Source organism: Strigops habroptila, chromosome 11, assembly GCF_004027225.2.
Source record: "Strigops habroptila isolate Jane chromosome 11, bStrHab1.2.pri, whole genome shotgun sequence".
NCBI lineage: Eukaryota > Metazoa > Chordata > Aves > Psittaciformes > Psittacidae > Strigops > Strigops habroptila.
Genome location: NC_046360.1, coordinates 29135240 through 29157977, shown reverse-complemented (window position 1 = coordinate 29157977; position 22738 = coordinate 29135240). Strand labels below are relative to the sequence as shown.

The 22738-nt window shown below is 39.0% G+C and overlaps 1 protein-coding gene across 25 annotated transcripts in view; it reads left to right on the top strand.

Moving 5' to 3' along the window:
• CHL1 (cell adhesion molecule L1 like) overlaps positions 1-22738 on the top strand; it is a 140188-nt gene that overhangs the window by 84201 nt on the left and 33249 nt on the right. For 17 of the 25 annotated variants that reach the window (XM_030500957.1, XM_030500963.1, XM_030500956.1 and 14 more), the window contains 6 exons: positions 1341-1531; positions 9748-9870; positions 11014-11184; positions 12813-12860; positions 14774-14894; positions 17925-18109. In XM_030500957.1, the coding sequence (XP_030356817.1) occupies positions 1341-1531; positions 9748-9870; positions 11014-11184; positions 12813-12860; positions 14774-14894; positions 17925-18109 (839 nt within the window). The remainder of the gene's footprint in view (positions 1-1340; positions 1532-9747; positions 9871-11013; positions 11185-12812; positions 12861-14773; positions 14895-17924; positions 18110-22738) is intronic. The other 8 variants (XM_030500969.1, XM_030500966.1, XM_030500971.1 and 5 more) reach the window with 1 other exon arrangement.

Genomic DNA, 22738 nt, shown 5'->3' with positions numbered 1-22738 from the left:
GGCAGTGCTGCAAAAGATAGGAGATGTGTAATGGTAATCAAAGGGTCCCAGCTGTTCTGCCTTTTCCACAGCAACCCTGAAAATACCAAGCACATTAAACTGTGTATTCAAAGATCACATTTGCATTTTATCAGATACCTTGTCTGTACCTAGCATCATCATAGCCACGGTGATGTTACAAATATACACATAAGGACTTATTCAAATAAATATCCAAAGATAGACTTTATGTATTTTACACCAGTGTGAAAAAGAAACATTTTTAATGAAAATGTGATTAACAAAAATGTAATAACACAGTAAAAGCTTCTCCTGAGGCTTTCACCACTGAATGGTGCATGGGCTAAATTAATAGCTGGTTTGCATGTTATTTTTACTCTAATCTTTCCCCCCTTCTTTCTCTGCAACACAATTTAAACTTGCTTTAAAAAGACAATTGTTATTTTATATCAAGATGATTTGATAATTTTTAATTGAGCTCTGAATGGAGATTTGTAACATGATAATAAATTTTCTTTGCTTCACGGTTTGTCAGTGGATTAATGAAAAGTTTTCCAGTATATTTAAATGTATGTGATAGTGCTGGTTAGGCAATAGGAACCCCTATTCCTTTCCATACTGTAGCAAGGCAGTTCTGCCAGTGCTAGTGAAGATGCCAAAACATCCATTTCTGTTGACTTTATTTTTTTCTCTTGAAATATTGAAAAATTTACATCTTCCACTAGATGCATGTAATATTCTAATTTCCAACTGTCTCTGATTTTGATCCACTTTAGCCTGATTTCAATCCGTCTGAGACTTCCATCCAGATACATAAACTATGACCAAAACTTCAGCATTAATCAAAATCACACCCCAGTAGCATCAAAGCTACAATTGATGCTGTGTCAAGACCAGGAGAAACTCAGTTTAGCTACCTCGGTTTCTCCTGGGTTCGACTATAGTATCTCCTGTAGCTAGTGAGAAAAGCTCCTGTCAATCTTTGCTGGTCAAAAGTACCAACTCTTCTACAGACACAGCTTTTTCGTAGACCTCTAATTCTTTTTACTGTGTGGGTCTTGCTTTTGCAGATGGCCTCTTTCATTTATTGTCCTTGCCTTAAGCTTTGTGTTTATTTCATGTCACAGTCAGTTGTCCAAAAGTAAAGTGTCCGATAGGAGAGATATGCCCAGTAGCTACCACAAGTTATGGTAGCACAGTGGTTATTTAACTCTCTCCTACATTAGGTTTTTTCTTTTATTTTAATAGTACATTATTGAACCCATATTTACCACTGGTTTTGTACCATAGTGCTCCCTGTTCTGTGACCTGTCCTGTGTAACACTGGTCTTATTTTTCAGCTTTAACTGGACTAAGGATGGAAAACCATTTAATTTGTTATCTGACCCAAGGATAGTTGCAACTAACAACTCTGGAACATTCGTGATTCAAAACCGTGGAATCATCACCAATTTTCAAGGGAAATATCGTTGCTTTGCATCCAATGTGCTGGGAACTGCCATGTCAGAAGAAATTGAGCTAATTGTTCCAAGTAAGGGCTTTTACTTTGCTTTTGGTTTGGGGCTTTTTTTTTTTAAGATGAAAACTCTGTTTCCTCAAATTAAATGGGAAAGCACGAGTTACTAAGGTGATACATGGTAAAACATACACTGTTTGTTGTTCAGTGAATATTGGAAGGAAAAACTCTATGTGCCTCGTGGAATGATTTAATTTCATTCTTGGTTTTGAGGACAGAACACAAATCTGAATGCAGGATTCCAGACAATACCTGTGGACTATCAACTCCTTACAGGTTTCAACATGCTGATACTGATGTTCCTTACCAACTTTAATTAGTTCAAATGCACTGGGTAGATTATGTATATGTTTTCCCCAATATAATCATTTGGAAAACATTTATGATTTACTTTTCATTTCTGAGTATTGTCTGTCCCACTTTGCCTGTAGAGAATGGTTTGGTGGGTAAATTAGTATAAACTTTTTAATAACCATCTCAGGAGCTGAATGTTCAATGACAGGAAATTACTTACTTTGACTTGAGTATTCAAATGCTTTCATAAAGTACTTGCTTTGCCTTTGCCATTACCCCCCTAAGAATTCTTTTCTGATTTGTATTTGCTTAAGAGCCACTTTTTGCTCTTGCAATGCTTCCTCTTCTAATATTTTTCTCTTTCTGCAAAGAAGAAAGCACAAATATTGACAAGAGTTGTAGTCTGGTAAATTCTGAACCTATCTGGGCAGAGACAATTTGTGAGCTGATGCCAGCACATCATGAAAACAAAGTAATTAAAATATTTGGAGAGATAAATGGCAGAAAAAAACATCAGAGTAGCCTGATGGTTATACTTAACTACAGTACAGTTATTGAAATATATTAACTGTTCTCAAAACATAGGAATAATGACAAACATCATGAAATAGTGTTGGAAATATATTAAAGATTAAAAATGTAGTCGGCTGTAAAGGAATAGGAAGTCATTGTCAGAGAAAAGAAAATTGCTTCCAGTCAACTCACTTTGGGGAAATTTTGTAAAAGACACTGTAAGTTTGGGGAAACTCCTGAGTTAAAGTTGGAGTGTTCTCGCTAATACTGGAGGAATGTATTTGATAAAGAGTTAGGAATTAGCTGATGTTTTCATTTTCCAAACATCTATTGGGAAGCAAATGCCATGAAGAGTCATAAGACTGTAATATTTCATCTTGGCAAATGTCACTGAGTGCCCAGAAATTGGGAGGACAGTATGGTCTCTATCTCAGGGCAAGGAAACAGAAGCTGGGGGAAAGGATGGGAGAAATAGCAGTTTATTACTCCAAAATAGCAGCTGACGCAAATGTTTGAAAGCTCAAAGGGAAGTGATCCAACCAACTGCAAGTTCATTAGCCTGATGTCAGTACCACTCTGGGTTTGATATAAATACTTAGGGGGAGAATATTAAAGACCTGGAACTGAATGAAAAATGAGCTCAAAAATATAGTAGTGAAAATTACTGATCCTAGGAACTTGTCCTTCCATCCTTAGCGCAGAGGGAGGGCAGAGGAGGAAATGGGTGATTTTAAGGACCAGGTTTATAGAAGTAAGATGAAACTTACTGATACAAAGCTCAAGGTCCTGATGAAGGTGACTTTGATACAACTAGCTTTGTACCAATACGTTTAAGCACTTGTTGTTTGGAAGTAACATAGGAAGATGAACACGCAATTGATCTTAAGTTCAGGATTGAAAAACATGAAAGAAGTAAGGAAAATTTGAAGCAGAACCTTCCTAGTGGAAGAAAAAAGGACAAGAAACTTCTCTGGCTCCACAATGGAGCAGGGTGGAACATGGAGCAGAATTTGTGATGGAGCTGAGTGGCATAGAGAAAGAAGAGAATCAGCAGTGCAGTGGGGTTTTTTTTTCAGACTGGATCCTGAATTTTCACGTTCCTAGAGTGCTTTGTTGTCAAGCAATCTGAAAGCACTATGCGCATGTGGAATTGGTGTGTCCACACAGCAGGGGATGTCTCCATAGTGTTCTCAGCCTTCGAAGTGACAGGTCTACCTAGCTACGAGAAAATGCTTCTAGCATGTCAGTGCAGAGGAAATGGGCTATGAGAAACATGCATAATTATTTTTGTCATGTCTTTTTTATAGGAAATATCCCTGAGAAGCATTCTAGACATAGTAGCTCGGGGCGGGAGAGTCATGGCACTGTGGTCGTGTTGAAAATGAGGCACATCTCAGGGGCTGGGAGACTTCCTGGGCCTGCTAAGGATGCCATGTAAATGTACCTTTATGAGCGCTTCTCCTGAAAGACATTATTTATTTTCCTTCCAGATGGTTTTATGGATTTTTTTTTTTTTTTCCTTGGGAAATTTATTTCATATTGCACTGTATTGCATAGTATTCCCTAATGCAACAGCTTGATGTTTGGTGAGGAATTACTGAGATTACATGTCTTGCTATACGATCTCTACCAACTTGCAGTTGCTTTAAGGGAATAGCATTCTGGAGTAGAGAATGCTATGGAGTAGAGCAAAGTTTTAGTATAGTAAGTTGAAGTTTATTGAACTAATGATGTAAGTTGGCTGCACAGGTAGGACAGTGCAGCTGATGTCAGCTGGAGTTTTGGGCAGGAACAGGAAAGTGATGCAGTTACTCAGAGCTTTAGACAGGACAGAATTATTCACTTCGTATTCTGGCCAGGGCAGTGGAGTTAATACAACTTCTTTTAAGCAAAGGGTCTCAGACTCATTAATATTCAGACCAGTTCAAGACATCAATGTAATGTTTCAGTGAAGGTATGACACCTCCAGGGGCAGACTATTGTGGACCTTCATTGCTACTGAACTGAGAAAGATCGTTAAAAATGGAAAACAAGAACAAGTTGATGTCTATATCTGAGACTACTGTATCTGTACTCGGAGCAGATAATTTTTGGTTTTGATGAAATATTGTCTCTACTAGCTTGAGTAGATATTAAATATATTGGGGGTAGTTAGTAACAAATTAATTGAGACGGTATAAGCGTGGTTGTTTTCAAATATGAGAGGATTTTAGTGCCAGTACATGCAAAGTCCTAAATCCAGAAAGTAAATAAATGGTACAGATAAAATATTAGAGGGATTTACCCAACTCCCACAGCTTTTAAGGCACATTTACTTTTATTCATACTCTCCTGCCATCAATTCTTTCATTTAATGGTGCAATGTAGATGCTGCAAATTAAATCAGGATTCAGAGGGTAATAGAAGACACCTTTGAATTTTTAAAGTGCTGGATAGCCTACAACTGTGCTTGAAGTGAAAGAGAGCTGCTGGTGCATAGATCCGCTGTAAATTAGGCAATCACTGACACAGAAGGGTTTGGGATAAATTACCTCTATTCACCCACAAGTTTTGAAGCAGAGACTGGTACATGTGAGATCACTGCATGCATTCATGGTAATGATGCAGAGGTGGCAGTGCTTTGCCAGCTCTATTCAAGTAAAATGTAAGCTACTTGGCAAGTCACTATGCCAATGAAGTGAAGAAAACACAGCAAGTCAGACTAGGCCAGGTTTTTTTCATAAATTACATTTACACCGCAGAAGGAGAATACTGGGTCTGTAAGGTTGTTGCTGAAAAGGAGAACAAAAGACTGTTTACTCACAGTAGTCATTCCAGGAAAGCAATAGAAATGTCAGTAGAAATGATCATTAAATCTTACCTACATAATGAAAATACCACACCTCCCCTATATATTGTGACATTAAGGAGCGTGGGGAAGAATGGGGTCTGAGGATCTCTATACGTTTGCATCGTTTACGCAGTCCAGATTGTTACAAGATACATGCAGCATGAAAATGAATTTAAATGGTGAGAACACAGACTTCAGCTACCCTCCTCCCATATTTAGGGAATCTGTTGTTTGAATTACAGAGTAGGCTCAATGCCAGAGGAAGGAGAAGTACAGTTTAAACTTCTTTAATTAACTGTAGTGTAAAAGACTCTTCATGGTAGACTGCATCAAGATTTATGCTCAATATTTCTAAAGCTACTGCTCCAAAAGACCAAAGGTCTGAGAATGGAAACATAGCCTAAACATAAAATTGTGCAGTGGCAGGCTGTGCTATGCCAATGAGGTTAGTTCTAGAATTCCCAGAGAAAGCAAAACCTGTGTTAATATTAAAAAAAAACAAAACAAAAAACCAAAAAAAAAAACCCAACAAAAAAACTCCAACAAACAAACACAGAGGTGTATATTGTGAAATCATTAAAAAATATCAAGCTGATACTAAAATAGGGGGCTTTGTGAAGGTGTTCAGTATAGCCTTTATGGAAGAGAAGACAAACGAGAGTAACTCTGAGAATGTGCAGATGATGGAAACAAAATTTAAACCTCCTGCCTCCTAAATCAGTGTCCTATACCTTTTACAACTTTTCTGGCCATCTAAATCATTGGGATCACTCTGATTTTTGCCAGCAACCCTAATTTTGGAAAGGGTGCTAGAGATTTACGCATTAAAAAAGACCATCATAAAAGCTTCTTTGAGAGAAATGTACTAACAGCCATGGTCTTCCTGACTGCCAGATTTCCCAAAGTTTTTCAATTTAATGCAGCAATTAAAAATCCATAAATAAGCAGGTTCATATCCCATAAACAGTTCAAAGGCTGCAATGAAAATTACAGATTTAACTACTGCTTATGCTACATGCATCAGAATATCAATTGATGCACTGAGATGAGTACCGAAAGCTGCCCAAGCTGTATTCAGTACAACGTATGCAATCAGTGACTGTAAGTCACGTTTAAGATTCTTTGGTGTGTTGCGCTGTTCACTCGGCAAGTTTATAGGTCTGCATAACCAATCAGTCAGCTGCTAATTAAAGTGTCTGAGGAGTTGGGAATTCCAGGATATAGAAATATCTTGACTGTTTCCACTTTCCCTCACTCTTACATCCTTGAAGTATTTATCTGTATGGAATAACTTAAGAATATCCATGATGGGACAGGCTAAGCATCCATCTAGCTCAGGACACTTCTCCCACAGCACCCACAGACAAGGGTATAAAAACAGACCTGGTGTATAATGATGTTTTCCTACAGTAGGAAGACATCACTATGTTTGCTAATTGCTGATTTGCCATAATGACTCTCATTTTACATTAGATACTGGTAGAAACCAGACACAGGGATCTCAAGAACTTCTGCAGTTACATGGAGAAACCCTTTTCCTTCAGTTCGATTTCTCAACACTTCACAGAGAAACACATAAAATATCAGATTGAGTGGGCTCTATTCTTGCCATAGTCGATACAGTTATAGTTGCGTTAAGTCGTATAGTCAGCAGTAAGACAAAAGCTAAGCTGTAGAACAAAAGCGTGCTAATAGGTACCTGAGTAAACCTGAAGCCATCCTGCTGGGGGCTGGAGTACTGCGACTGTGGTTGCTACATTTCTGAATTCACACTTCTAAATTAAACTTAGATTTTTATACCGTATTGGTCTCCCTCCTGTTTGCTTTTTGTTGAGATGCTGCATATTCTGAACAGATCAGAAGTAGGAGAGAGTGACCCAGCCTCGTTTCTGAAATTTCTCTCAGCCAACCTAATTTGCCAGTGGTATTTCAGCCTAATCTCAAGCACAGTTCAGTCATTAAACTTTGAGTCACCCCAGGGATTAAATGGAGCCTGGTTCCTTGCACAGATTACTCTGGACACTGATAATCTTCCATTTCCATGGTTTACACACTTTCAAAGCACTGTAATTCTGGTTTTTGAGCACTGTACAGCCTTGTCAAGAAATAACACTTGGGCAGCAAAGCCTTTCCCAAGACTGTTTTGAGAGGTTTATATGTCACGATGAGCTTTTAGAAGATGTTTCCATAACAGAAGCCAGGTGTGCAGTTTTTCGTCTTCTCTATGGCTGTTTCTTACATGCCACTTGATTGCTTATGTCGTGAGAGCCATCCTGCTGGCACTTCAGCAAGCCTTTCTCAGAGTCATTAAATAGTGTTGTTCTCCCCTGTGTTATGGATATGTGAGAGGTAGCACTTGGAGCTACCCTGGATTCTCTGTCCCCTCTCATTATATCTGTGTGTGGGGAATTGCATGAAAGATTGACATGACAGTTTTAATGGTATCACTGCAAAGAGATCAATTGGCTGTAAATTTTACAGTGTCCATGTGCTGCGTTGATAACTCCATACGGTATTAAACACTTACATGACACAATCTTGTATGATACTTTCAAGCTTAATTCAGATATGATAGTTTCTGTGATCAACCACGAATCAGTAGTGATTGATTCTGGAATATCCACTAATTAAAACAGAGAAACACTGAAAAAAACCCCAAAAACCATATACATACTGAAGACTAATGTGCAAGAGCCAAAGTCTAATGTGAGAGTAGCTTCTTCATTTTAATAAATCTCCTCATGCAGAATTCAGAAACAGTTATTTTTTTTAGTCTTTGACACTGTTGCACCCCAGCATGAAAATATGCTTATCAGAAGGTCTGGCCCAGAAATTTATTATGAAAGTTGAGTTTTTCTTTCTTGCAAAACTCAAAGGGTTCAAAACACTCAAAGTTATGCATTGAGAGGAAAAAATCAAAGTTTTTCAGTGTGTTTCCCAATGAATTAAGTGAAACAAAACAGCATGGAAGAACCCAGAAGGCCTGACCACCTGTGGTTCGAGTACTTGTTCGAGGTGGAGCGCATTTGGGATTTGAATATATAGTCCCTTTCTTATCTGAAATTTCACCTACAGAGTGAGTAATGCTCATTAGCTTCATTTTGCCTCTCCTAAGAATTCATAACATATTAATAATCCTCCTGGAGATAAAATCTATGCACAATCTGCATTCAGGCAATCAGCATTAGAGTGACTGCTTCTTTTATGTTTACTAATCCTACAATGTATAAAGTCTCCTCAGAGTTCTGGCTCTGCATTTCTCACCTTCCTCTTTCAGCTTGACTGCTGCAATGTGACACTGCAGATATCCTGTAGAGCCACTGGACCACTGGTGTTTCAAATTGTTTATTTGCTATCAGAGTTCCCTGTCATGACTTGAACACCAGAATGGCAATATTTTCCGTGCCAGTTTGACTCCACACAGCTGGGGTGCTTTCATTCCTTTGCTGTTTAATCGCTGTTAATTTTGCTGTTTAATGGGGTTGCCTGAACTGAAACTTTTGCTGGTTTGAACTTGCCTAAAATGAAAGCAGAAGACGTTTGCCCTGAAACTGTCTTAGCTGAATATGTTTAAGGAGTGGTTACTTTTCGCAGACTGATTTCTTTGCAATAATCTCTGAGCTGCAGCCTCCCAGTCCTTGGTTTGGTGTGGGCTCCAGCCCAGCTCTGCTTCTCCTCATCTTCAATACACTCCTGTGGCATTTTTGGCTATCAAGACTGTCCAGGTTGCCCTGGTTTGCCAAGCATGGCTCAGGCTTTGGACAGCCTGCTGGCATCAGTGCTGATGTTCAAGGTGTTTGAACAATTCCTTGATCCATTAATTATTCAACATATATTTAAGCCCAAATAGTGCAGCCCATGTGCACCCTCTGTGTATTTTTGTGCAAAGCCTATCTCTACATCCTGAAGGACAAGCTTGCTGAGAAAGTCTGCCTCTGCACAGCAGAGGTTTTACACCTGAGAGGATGAGGAGGCAATACAGTCTTTAGACCAGTCTTCTGCTTCATCTGATTCTGGAGATGGATGACTGGGACCACTCCAGGCACAAGGCTGAATAGCTGCCTGATGTCTGTCCTCACCTGCACTGACTTGCAGTTGCTTCTTTGGAATCACTTTGTAACCAAGACTTCCCAGAACATATTGCACTCCCAGACTGGTTTCTGATGCCCTGCGAGCAGCCCAGGACCCATCAGTGCACAGTTCTCTATGCCAATTTTAGCCTCAGACTGCAATTCTGTTGGACTTTTAGTTGTCTCTTCCAGACAGTGCACACAAAGGAGCTATAGAAAGTATTTGAAAATAAATGAATTAAAATAAAGCCTAAGCAAAACCTGAGGACATCACGGGCAAGTATTACAACCTCACCGTTTTTGCCTGGCTTTCAACACTGCAGGCTGTGCACTTTAGGAGTGAAGAATGCAGCACAGATTTCTTACTCTTAGTAAATACATTGTTACTCTGTGTCACTTGTAAATAACAGTAGTAACTAAAGGCAGATAATGCAAAGAATGATGCCAAGGTAAATATTTTATTAATATTTTATTATAGTAAGGAGGAAGAATAATAAAAGAGGAACTTCTTTGCTTCTGTGCAGGTGTACCAAAATTCCCAAAAGAAAAAATTGAGCCTCTTGATGTGGAGCATGGTGATTCTGTGATTTTGCACTGTAACCCTCCAAAAGGCATCCCGCCTTTGCATATCTATTGGATGAATATTGGTAAGTAAACAATTTTTACATGATTCATATGAGGAGGTTTAAAACATTTGTCTTCCAGAGCAGTTTCATTACAGATTCATAATTGATGGGAATGGTAATTGTGCAAGTGCTTAAGAAAAAGATCTGGATACTGAAAAAAAAAATTGAAAAATGGAGAATGGAGATATGTTTTTACATAACACAAAGCTAAATTGTAGCGTGCATTGACACAACATATTATTAAATATGAGACATCAGAAATCTTGTACATCAGTAAATGAGTCTACCAGTAATGAGGACTACTGAATTTACAGTACAGATGATAAAATGTGTCAATATATTATTTCTAACATTACTATTTTATTCTTTTCATAAACTAATGGTTGATTTATGATACTAAGGAAAAAAACCTGTCAGGTATGTATAATTAGTTCCTTGTGGGTTTCTGTCACATTATTCTTCAGCATTTGTGTTCTGTGGCAAATTCTGGCTCTTGGGAAGCAAAGTAACTTGGATTGCCTCCATGACATGAAGGGTTTGTTTCTGATGCTGACCAAATACTTGCAGAGACAGGGTGCCAGATTAAACCTCTGATTTTATAAGGCAGCCTCTCTACTCCTGTCGTGCATATTTAGCACAGACCTGTATTTGGCTGGATCAACAACGAGACAGTGCAGCAACCTTAGTTCATACTAACACTTCCCTGCTGTAATCTGTAGTTACAGAAGAGCAAAGTGTTTGGGAGACTGACCGTGGGGGACACCTGTAAATGGTGATGTCCATACCATCGTTACAGGCCTTTGTATCGGGGAAAGGTGCGGGATATTTCCTTTCACCTAAGAAGGAATTTTGTACTGGGTATTTTTTAATTATCAAATTTCATTATAAATTATTCTTCATATATTATATAAAATATATATTTTATATAAAATATTTGTTATCTATTTATTTTATTATTATCTATTTTATTTACATAAAATATGTATTATCTATCTATTATCTACATTCAGGTAAATGACCTGTTTGTTATGCTTGGTCTTCTGCCTCTTTTGCATCAGTTACATTCTGTATGTGGAAGCAAGCATATGACAGGAGAGCATTAGTAGTCATACTGGTGAAACAGAGCTGCATCATTACCATATCACAATTATTTTTTCTTGCTAGATTTGCAGCACATTCCACAAGATGAAAGGGTCTCCATGAGCCTTAAGGGAGATCTCTACTTTGCAAATGTGGAAGAAAATGACAGTCGGAGTGATTATTGTTGCTTTGCAGCATTTCCAAGACTGAGGACGATTGTACAGAAAATGCCAATGATGCTGAAGGTTTCCCGTTGTAAGTCTGTGGATGAGTAGTTTCTTGTTTTCTGTTGTTTTTTCTAACTCCCCAGGCATCAGCGAATGCAGATGTGTGCCCTGTGTCTATGATGCGATTCTCTGAAGAAAATGCATTTTACTGTGCTTATTCTTGCATTATTAACCTTACTCTAAGGGCTAAATTCAACCAATAAATGCTGTTTGCAAGCTGTTTGGGCCCAATAGGGCCCCATTCTTCCTGCTATTCTCCCCCCAGTGAAAGCCGATGATGCATTAGGGAAATCTGCTTCTCTTGCAGTCAGCAATGGATGGGCTTCATTGGGTCTGGAGGACTTTCTGTGGCCACCCACTTCCTTGGGTGCCAAACTGAGTTGGTCTGGGTGCAACAATGTGGTTGGGAGGGACAGTGCTTGTCAGGTCTTTGCAAGCTGCCTTGAGCATCAATAGTGACACACAAGGCATTTTCCGTTTCCTTAATGAATGTAGTGTAGGGAACACTGAATTGTATTTGTTTATTTATCTTAACATCTCTGTATTCCTGCAGTCTCCAAGGGTCTTATGCAAAAGATGGTTTCAGGTGCTGCCCCTGAGTCTTACTTGGGCATGTGGGGTTTGCTGTCCCACTGTCATACGCATGCATTTATTTGGTGTATATCTACCTGCTGTGGTATCAAACTGCTAATTCAAGCTGCTTAAAGTCACTGAATGTATGGGGTGTACAGCCATCAGTGTTGGAAACAGAGGAAAAGAATACAAATATCCAAGAAAGAAAAAAAAAAAAAAGGCAGCCTTTTAGGGCACACTCTCAGCTGCATTAAATCAGCAAAGCCCAACAGAAGCTGGTGGAACTAAGGCATCTTATACCAGCTGGAGATCTATCCTGCTTTGCTTGAATCTCTTTTGGCTGTAATAGTTTCTGGTATCATTTCTACCACTTGCTGAGGCTGATTATGCCTTTAATATCACTCTTCTGTTTCAGTAATACTTCTCACCTTTTGGGCTTATGCAGCCCACAAAGCCAGGGAGATTTTTCTTCATGAATGAAAGCCTAATATTTAGTATATGATTTTGAGATATGATAAAAAGATAAAGAATTAATAGTGGCTTTGTATATCTTAATACTTGCTTAAACCGTATCTTGGGTTAATAACTGTGAGAAAAATATCAAAATGAAATGTTGCTCTCTGTGGATTTTCTAGTGAGTCCAGTCCCACACACATGCACACACCTAAATGGTTATGTAAATTCAGCTTGAGACTGCCCACACCACTCCAAGTTCCAGTTGAGAGACTGTATTTAAGAAAATGCATAGAAAAAAAGTTGAGCAACAAGAATAAAGAGACTGGGTAATTTTCATAAAATTTCTTAATAGTGGTTAGTTAGGGTGTAATGATTTTCTTTTATTATTATACTAAGTAGCTAGGATGGAAAGGTGATTTTTTTTTAAGTATTTTGCAGAATAATACATATATTTGAAGATTTTTCTTTGTTTTTTCATAAATTTGTTCATCTGTTGCTTTATGTTTTTCTTTGTTTCTTTCTTTTATGGCGGGGGGGCATGTTTTTGTTTTGGTTGATTTATTGTTTCTTTTGATTCTATATCAACTATGCATGTTTGTGTTTGGTTGTCACTTTTATTTATTTCAGTTAAGCATGCTAATGACTCAGGCTCACCTAACGCTGCGGTTACTAAGGGTGAGTTAAATGCATCTGTTATTTAGCCTTTGAACAGAGAATCTACCATCTGAGATTAAATGTGAGCTGCTGCTCAGGAAACATGAAAAAGAAAATCACAAAAGCCTCTTTATTGTGATGGGATGGATTTAAATAGTCCATGGAGTACAATTTGCTCATCTTGTACTTTGTGACAGAAATCTGAAGTGCTTTTAACAAAGAGGTATCTTTCTTACTTGAGAAAACAACATTCACGTTTCATAATGTGCTGTAAGTAAGGAGGCTGATGTCCTGCATTTCTCGTGTTATCAGTTCAGAGCAGGAGCCAGAGTTGGATGCTCCAAATCCTCTCTGGCAGTTAAGAAGACTCTGGCATTGGGTACCCACGGTTTGAAACCATGAATTCATGTCTAAAAGGTCACTCTGGGGCTGCATTACTCCAGGGTGAGCTTAAGGTGTGGATTTACAAAGCTTTAGATGCTCTGTGTTAATTGTCCCCATCTACAGCTATACCTGGTGTTGGATGGGAAGTGGTTCTCTTGGCCGTGTATCTCTGTCTGATACTCACCACTGCACTTCTTATCCTGGGGAGTCACATCTCCCCTTGCTTTGTGTTCACCTCTTTGTGGAACAATATCCTGAAAATATTCTGTTCATACAGGCAATGTGGACAAGTCAGAAGGCAGCTAGCAGCTATTCCTGCAATTCTCCACCAAGTTAATTTTGTTTAAAATAGGTAAAAATTAGAGTTTTGGCTTTTGTATGTAGCTCTTGACTCCAGTTTATTTGGTTACATTGCTTTTGAGCATGTCTATGTTTTGAAATTCCCAATTTGAAACTCCTGAAAGACCTCATTTTGCTGGACAAGCACTGAAGTTTTTGAAAAGTGGGTTCTCCTCCAGTGTTTCGGGATGGATAACAAAGCACGGATCAGACCAATGGAGACTAAGGCTTGTGAGCAGAACAAGGAGGGCTTGCACAGAGTGACAGATACTCAAAAATCCCATCTTTTCCCTTGGGAGAGATGTATGAACTCCTGCCACTGGTGGGGAAGGGGCACTGCCTGCCTTTGGCAGTGGGAGGTGGAGGGCAGATGGAAAATATGTGAGCATATCCAGAGGCACCAGTGTTTTGCTGCAGCTCTGAGCACTTGTGACACAGATTTGTAGAGATACAAAGCAAGGGAAGGCAAAAAATACCACATTAGATAATGGTTCAGAGATATACATGTGATCTTTTACCAATCCATCCGTAACTGACTATTTTTTGAAGAAGTAGTACCATTTGGGGACTTATTCATTACTGTGCTAATTGGTATTATAGTGATAACTGGATAGCCATTTAACTCTCCGCAAATTTCATCATGAAACCATTGTTTGGCAGGCTGGAACAAATGGTCCATTGAAATCAAATGTAGGTCAATCTTGTTTTATTATTTTAACAGTCGTCTTTACAAATTGTATCTCCTTTACTGTAAATTTAATAATTGTAGCAAGAAGGACAATTCTGTGTGATATTCAAGTCAGAAAAGCTGGGTTTTCACCTGAGATTAACAGATGATGGAGTCAATGCAGAAGAAAGGTGCTAGGAAAAATGGTGTGGACTAGAAGATCAGCAACTGAGAAGACCAGCGTACCAAGTCTGGCTTGAGGTGTAAGATAGAAAGGCCAGTGCTTGGAAAGCAGGACATGAAACTCTAGGAAAAGGGGCTTCACCAGTACTGCTGCCTGTTATTATTACTGTAGCCATCTTCTGACTGTTAACAGGAGAAACAGGAAAGTCCTGGATTATTCTCAAAGCGTATAAGTAAAAACAGAGAATTGACAAATCGATGTCCAAAACCTTCTGACAGAAGTAATATTTGTGGCACTATTGAAGGATAAACAAAGGCTCTGAGATTTCATATCTAACTTTTATTTTATTTTATTTTTTAGCAAATTTTATCAAGGAGAGAAAACCCAGACTGCTGATCCCTCCTGAATCTGCTGGCAGTAGCTCATCAGTCACTGTCATCAAGGGAGGTGTCCTGCTACTTGAATGTATTGCTGAAGGGCTGTGAGTAATGCGCAATACTGCACAAACCATTTGAAATAGTATTAAGCAAAGGAAAAGCTATATTAAGAATTATACGAATTATACAACTACAAATGAATATACCTGCCTGCCTGTACAGTTTTAAATTGAACCTCTATGCAGTTTTCTTGAGGTATGCATACTCCTTGTAAAGGAGCACAGAGCTAGCATGCAACATTCATATATTTGTTATTGTTATAGCTTATAAACAAGTAATTATAAACATATCCTGGTAAGTACTTTTTTTTTCTGTTATATTTTAAAAAAACAATATTATTGAACATTTTTGAGTAGTACAACCTTTGAGATGTTGAGAAACTAAATATCAGAATTCAACCTCTTTGGTTTGACTCGCAACCTGTTTCTTGTCTAGTTTTGCCAATTCAGTTTTGGTTCAAAGCTGAAAAATTATTCATCATTTTTCCAGGTGTCAGATCTCAGGTTTCTATAAAAGCAAAGTTCTTGAGTGATGTAATAAAAGACATCCAATAAGGAAATGCCCTGTTGAGTGAAAACGGTGGTCCATCTAGCCCGGTTGCAGTGGGAGGTGCTGGCTCAGGAGTGGCTGTGAACCTGGACACTTTCTGTGGTCTATTCACCAGCATCCTGATTTTCCATGAAAAGGATATTCTTTCCATGGTGTTCTCATAGACAACAGCATGTTGAGGAGCAAAGTCCATAACTAAGTAAAAATACAGTGAACTGGAGTTAGCCATATTGATTTGATCCTGCTAGAACTAACAGTAGTAGGCTACCTCCAAATATAGTTCCATTGCCGTGTTTTCTGCTTGGGCCCATTCCTATGCATGCCACTTGTGCTTTGTGCTGCAGGGATATCTCAAGCTTATTATTGCCATCAGCATTTACATTAGAGCACTACTTAAGCTCTAGTTGTGAATCTGGCTGCACTAAGTATGTCAGAATATCTCAGTGTTTGGTGTAAAAATATAGGAAAGTGTTAAAGTAGATGGTATGTGGTAGAAATCAGGACAATTTTGTTCCTTATTGTAATAACACAGAACAAAATAAGGGTAAATAGGGAAAGGGAATGTCTAAATAAATGTTAAGTGCAGTCTTCACAATGAAGTTGTGAATAACTCAGCCCTTGTGTCTGCTGCTGGAACTCAGACAGACAAAAGCTCCACTTTGCCCTCAATCCAGCTTTCCAATTTTTACTGTGTGCTTGTAGATGTAATAGTCTGCCCCAGAGGAGTTGCTACCAGAGAAAGAGGTAAAGCAAAAATCTCTCCAACCACTAAACCCGCAATGAAAGCACAGTCGCTTCTGGTTTATTTGTGATAGAGCTTTTTGTTGAATGGAGGCTTAAATCATCATCTTGTCATGCTGTATGGTAAAGCTGCAGGTCTGTGAGTGCAGACAGTGGTTAGCAATTATATCCTCTCTATAAAATTCCAAAATCAGGATATTTGTTTGCCTGAACAAACATGTTTAGGGTATTTTGTTTTTCTCTGTGAGCTTGAAAGGGTATTGATCATTCAAGCTGGCAAGATTATGCCTCTGCAGTTGGTTGCCATTTCTGAGAGAAGGTGAATTGCTTGTCTCTATTGGATTCACTCCAGGTATCTGCAGTGAGTTTTAGTTCCCTGTTGCAACACTTCCTTGTCTAATTCATTACCCATCAAGCTAATTCAGAGGCCCACAAACCTCCACGAGTCCATAGCTATGAATTTATAGTGGTTTCAAAGTACTTTATAGGTAAACCACCTTTGAAATATACAAATATGAATTTTCATGTGTGAGAATTAATATCATGTACAAGAAGAGAAACAGCTTTCTGTTTCTTCAGGGAAAAGGTAAAAAGAAAAAAAAATTAAAAAAAAAAAAAAATTCACTCAAAATTTTCCAGGAAACTTTTTTCTGAATTATTTTTCAAACAAAATGGTGTTCTTTTAAAATATTCACTTTTGAAAGAAGGCAGATAATGTCTTATCTGATCACCGAACAAGTATTTTTTCATTGAAACCCTTCAAAAATGCAACATTTAGACTAAAATAAAATGATATTTTTATTTGCTAAAATTCCCATTTTCAGCAGAAAAATGATCAGCTTTGCCTATATCTCTGCCAATCCATCCCACCAAATGTCCACAAACCACGGAAGCGGATAGACTGAGCCAGATTTCAAATAACTAAGATCAGGGGCAGCCAACTGCAAAATAAGGAATTAAGTACATTTCCAATCTGTCATTTTTGAAGACTTATATTCTGAGTAATGACAGTGTCAAGGAGGCATTGCCTCAGTACAACACCAAGGCAGTACAGAGCCTGACTTCAGTACAAGAGCAGGGCAAAGACTCTTGCAGGAAATAATTGGATATTCGCACAGTTGTGCTTGTTGCTTGTGGAAACCCATAATTTCTTGGTACCTGGGGCTTCGAGTAGCTTGTGCCCGGGCATTTTGCCATGGTAGCAGATGGACACAAGAGTAAGCAGATATGACACTGTGTATGTGCGTTGTGTATGGTGTCGGGGTCGTGAAGTCCAGCTGGGAATGTGCAGACAACAGTCTGTCCCGAATTTCTATGTCTCTGCTATTTGCTTTCTAAAAATGTAAAGAGAGTTTTCAGCCATTTCCAATGGCTGGCCACCTTTCTAACCAGGCAGGGCACTGAGTGAGGTCACTCTAATGAAGTCTTTACCTCCTTGTCTGTCCTCAAGTGCCCTTCTGGAGCAGGAGGAAATGAGCTCCGTTCCCTCTTCCGCAGCCTGTGCAAATATGCATATAAGGAATGCAGCCTCATGCCATGGCCTGGTGTCAGCTGTGAAGAACCTACTCATAGGGGCCCTTCAACTCAAAAAGCAGTAAATACTAATGGTAGTCTATAGTATAACCCTTAGGATAACCCCAGTGTTTTAAAAAGGCTCAAGACTCTGAAAACTTCACCTTGCAGACCATATATGCATGAAGTCCAGCAGCAATGCCAACATGAAGCATTGCAGCAGCCTGCTATTCAACTCAATATATATTTTGTTTTTATTTCTTTGCTATTAGCCCAACTCCTCATCTAAGCTGGGTCAAGGTCACTGGAAACTTGCCCAGGGATGAACCAGAAACAGAGAATTTTGGGAAGATACTGAAGATAGACCAAGTGACTACAGCTGATGAAGGAACATACCAGTGCACAGCAAGCAACCCCATGGGGAGAGCAAAGCATGAGTTCCATGTTCACGTGGAAGGTGCTGAGTACACTTTACTAAGCTTACTGATTTTGAAAAGAGAGGTGGTTGAAGGGAAGTAAATAAGGATCTTTCCTAATATCACTCTGTATAATGCATAAATTCAACCTACTCCTATCAATTTATATTGCCAAGGACGTGGTTTTGGGAAGCTTGCAGAAAGTATCAGCTTTAGAGAAAAAAAAAAAAAGAAAAAATACCTTTATTTTCCTGAACCATGAAGGCTCTACAAAGTGGTGAATAGGAGTACATAGACATGAGCAGATCCAATACTCTGAAGATGTTAGTCAAGCAGAGATATTGATGGAACATCTTGTATTAATCTGAATGTTAGACCAAAAGATCTAATTATTCTACTTGATCTTCAAGAATGTGTAAATATCTGCTTTGGGCCAGATCAGAGGTACATTTAACTCAATTTCCTTTCTTTGGCTTCCACCAAAAGTGAATGCCTAAGGAGGATTGTAAAAATGCAGTAAGCAGACATGGTACCACCTCTACCTCTGTTTTTGTCCCTATTTTTGTATAGGGACAACCTGACTGAGCTAAAAGTGGTTTCTGTAGCCCCGGAAAAGTAGCATAAAAACTTGTGAAACAATGTAAAAAAAAAATTACCTTCTCGTAATTTTAAAGAAATTGCTTAAAAAAAAAAAAAAGAAATATGACTTTTCACCATCCCACTGAGTATCCAAGGTCTGTTCTCACCTCACACTAGCCTGCATGCTTGGGAGGATGACCAATGCTATATTAACAGCATTCTTAGGTTTACATCCATGTGTATCATGATGTATGATGATACATCATTGTGCGTAGGGAGGTGCATTCCTGTGCATGCACACAGGTCTGCTGGCTGAGCAGCATAAGCGCTGGCTGTTTGTGCTGGGCTAGCAAAACTGAGAACCTGATACGTTTCTGCATCCATTTGGTTGTTATTTATTTATGTTGCTGCTAGAAGAAGGCAGATTAATGAAGCCAACCAAGATACCTTCATAATGGGCATCTTGCAGAATGCAAATACAGGTGTGTGGTGCCTGCTCTCTCTCCATCCTCTTGTCTCCCTTCTCCTACTCCCCAAACCCTGAAGGTGCGAGCTCTTCACATGAGGCAGGTGCAGATGCTCTTTTCTAGGAACAAAGCAGAGCTCCAGTGAGACTTAGCAGAGACAAGCAAGACTTGCAGAAGTATCATTCCCACTGCAACTCTTTCAGCGATGCTGCCCATAAATAGCTACAAAATGAGAATCCTGAAGCACTGATGAAAAACCTGCTGAAAACATTTTCTCTTTACCAATGAAAAATGCTCCAGACTCTGCTCTACAGAGTGAAAAAAAAAAAGAATCACAGGCAGTATTAAACTGCCAGAGTCTGCCAACTGCTTCATTTTAATCTGTGCTGCTTCTCACTCCATGGGCACAAGGAGTCCTGACAGGAGGAAAAGCACTTTCAAATACCTGCTCTGTATTTACTCCTCAGCTGAGGAAAAGCCTTTTCTCCCAGTATGTGATGAATCATCCCCATTCACTTGCCACAGCCTTATGTCTTACAGTCTTCTTTCCCTTCCTGGAAGTTTGGCAGAGGGGGATACCAGGGCATGGCAAGTTTTCAGCTACAATGGAGGGGAAGTGCTGACTCCTAGAAATCATTCCAGATGGTTTGGAGCATCTCTGCTGTAGCTGAATATTTTAACAATCTGGCTATGATTTTCTCGGCCGTAAAAATTGAATCCTTCAAAGAAATTGCAGAAGCTGCAAAACCTAAAATACCAGAGAAATAACATTAATTAAGCAGTTGAGAATATTGACCTCCTTCTCTCCCACTCTCTAGAGGGAGAAAAGCTTTCTGGCAAATTGTTCCTGCTCATTAACAAACAAGGACTTAAGAAAAAGGGGAAATAATGCCACTGTAGCCGTTGCAATTTAAAAAATGCTCTTGCTATTAAATTCATTTTCCATTAGTGTAAATAATGATGGCTACTGTCAGTAGCAGGAATTCTTCCTATTCAGAGTCACCTCACATGCAGGGTATCAAGGTAAAATTGAGCCCAAACACTGTCTTCCAGAATTTCTAACCAGAAAATGTCGCTATCATTAATCAGAGAAGGGCACGTTCATCATTCTTGCAGCGATTCCTGTGTGCACACTCAAGGGCAGATCTTGAGCTGGAGGAAGCGAGCATTAATTTCAGTAGGCTTCAGGGAGGTTATGCTGACGTAGGGCTTCCTCACACCTGACAGGCTCTTCTCAAAGGATACATGCAGGGAGAAGAAAATTAAACAGGGAAGAAAAACTATCTCAGTTAATAACCGCCAACCATTCCCAATCGAGCGCTGGTGTGCACATCAGGATTTTGATTTCGTTTCTGCACTGTGTCACATTTTCTATTCTTCTTTCTGGTATTTGAGGATCTCAAACTGATACCCCAGCCTTCCAAATAACAGTTGTAATGATATTTGCATTTGCACTTACTAATCCTACAGGAGTCTGAGGGCAAAGATTTAGGCAATTATTACCAAGCGTATGAAAATATTCAGCTAGCAAATTGCTTGACTGTTTGAGCATTTTAATCTCTCTTTGCAAGGAAAGATGTAGCCTGGAACATTGGAGCAGGCACAAAATCCCCATTGTTGTTATTAGAATGAGAGAGAATTACTAAAAAAATAAATAAATTAATAAATAAAAAGCAGAGCAAGCCCACAAATTGTCTTGACTTTAAATGTTTATTTGTTTGGTTATTGCATATAATACTCCACGCCCAATATAAAATGTACATGTAGCCTCAAGATCTTGTCACGATCACAGTGTCTGATCTAATGGTAGCTTGATCTTGATTGAGGCTCCTAGACTGTATTTAATAGAAATAATTATTACAATGTAATGATTAATTAAAATAATGATATAATAGCTAAGGGCCTTTGAAGTTATGTCTCATAATGCTTTCATTACTCAGCTAGAGAAAAATAAAATAGATAAAACTGATGTGAGGCGGAACCATGGCTGGTTGTAGTTCAAATTGTAGTTCTGTGTTTCAGTGGAAAACTGTTCAATAGGGATGCAGACCCCAAGGTGGTAACTGCAGCTGAAGCTACTGATGATGCCCCTGAAGTGGGATGGGTTGCCAGCCTTTGGGAAGATGTGGGGAGAATTAGAAATGGTCTTGACAAACTGGGAAAATGGTCTGGAATAAAAAGGATGGGCTTCAGTAAGCACAAGTGCAGAGCAGTTCTCATCAGGCAGCACTAATTGGCTTCATAAGCACAGGATGGAAAGTGTTTGGTTAGGCTGGTCTGGAGGATATATTGGATCACAAGCTGAACATGACTCAGAAATATTAGTCTTGCAAAAAAAGCAAAAATCATCCTGGAAAGTATAAAGAAAAGTGTTGTTCTAAGAGAGACTACTGAGTACTGGTAAGGCCTCATGTACTGTAACCATTTGTACATTGTGGACTTCATCAAAGATGGGGTTAACTCAGACAATTCAGGAGAAAGCAGCAAGGGGAGTCACAGAGCTCAAAAACATTCCATTTGAGAAAAAATTGATAGGTATGTTTCATTTAGGAAAGAATGAATCTGGGGAATGCATAACAGCCTTCGGATGAACTGAAGTTTCTTTACAAAGTTCCCTGGGGATAATGTAAGATACAAGAGGCTTAAACTGCAGCAAAGCAAAGGTTGGTTAGACATTAAAAATTCGTTCTAGTTGTGGGGAAAAGCGTAGGGCTGCCATAGACAGCATGGGAGGCTGTGGTGAAGGTTTGGATCGTTTGGGGGTGTTTTAGGTGTTAGATGATCGCGCTCTGTTGCAGAAGGATGGACTAGATGCCCATTTCAGATCCCTTCTATTCTTGGACCTGTCATTATATTCCCATAAAGACATAAATGTCAGAAGTCCCACATTCATAATTCTCACCAAGAAGAATATATTATGCAGTGAAGTATTTGCCATACCACATTGCTTATACAGATTCACTATTCAACTATCCAACCACTGGGTTTTGTTTGGGTGGTTTTTTTGTAGTTACTAGGAGATACATGTATATTTTGTTATTCTTATATTTCATATACTTATAAGTAGTATAGAATGTCTGCCACACAGAAAAGAGATTCTTCAGCCTTTCTGTGAAATTATGTTTCATACTTGGCAAAATCGCATTGCCTATGGCTTCATAACTACATCACTTTCTTGGGAAAACCACAGCAATTTCCATGCTGAGAAAGGAAAGCTGCGGCATAATTTATCTGCAGCTCACTTCCAGAGTGTATGCAGGTGAAAATAAGAAAGCATCTATTGAGTGTTTTGTATTCAGACTGTGCTTGGTGTCTCACCTCCTCCAAAACAAGGAAATATCCTGTCTCAAGTACTATGTTTGTGACAGAGCTAAAGGAAAAGAAAAACAAACCAAAGTAACCAGGACTCTTACAAACCTTTTCACCACCATGCCTTTGACCTGTCTTTTACTAATGAAAGTGTAATGTATATGAGAGAGAGAAGGAAAAAGATACGCAAACCCACAGTGTTCTGCTGTTTGCAGAGTGTTTTTCTGGAGCCAAATACAAGGAAGCTAATAAGCATGGTCATGTCACATGCTGCACTATGAGAGGGCAATCAGTGCTGTGTGAGGGAGGTGGTAG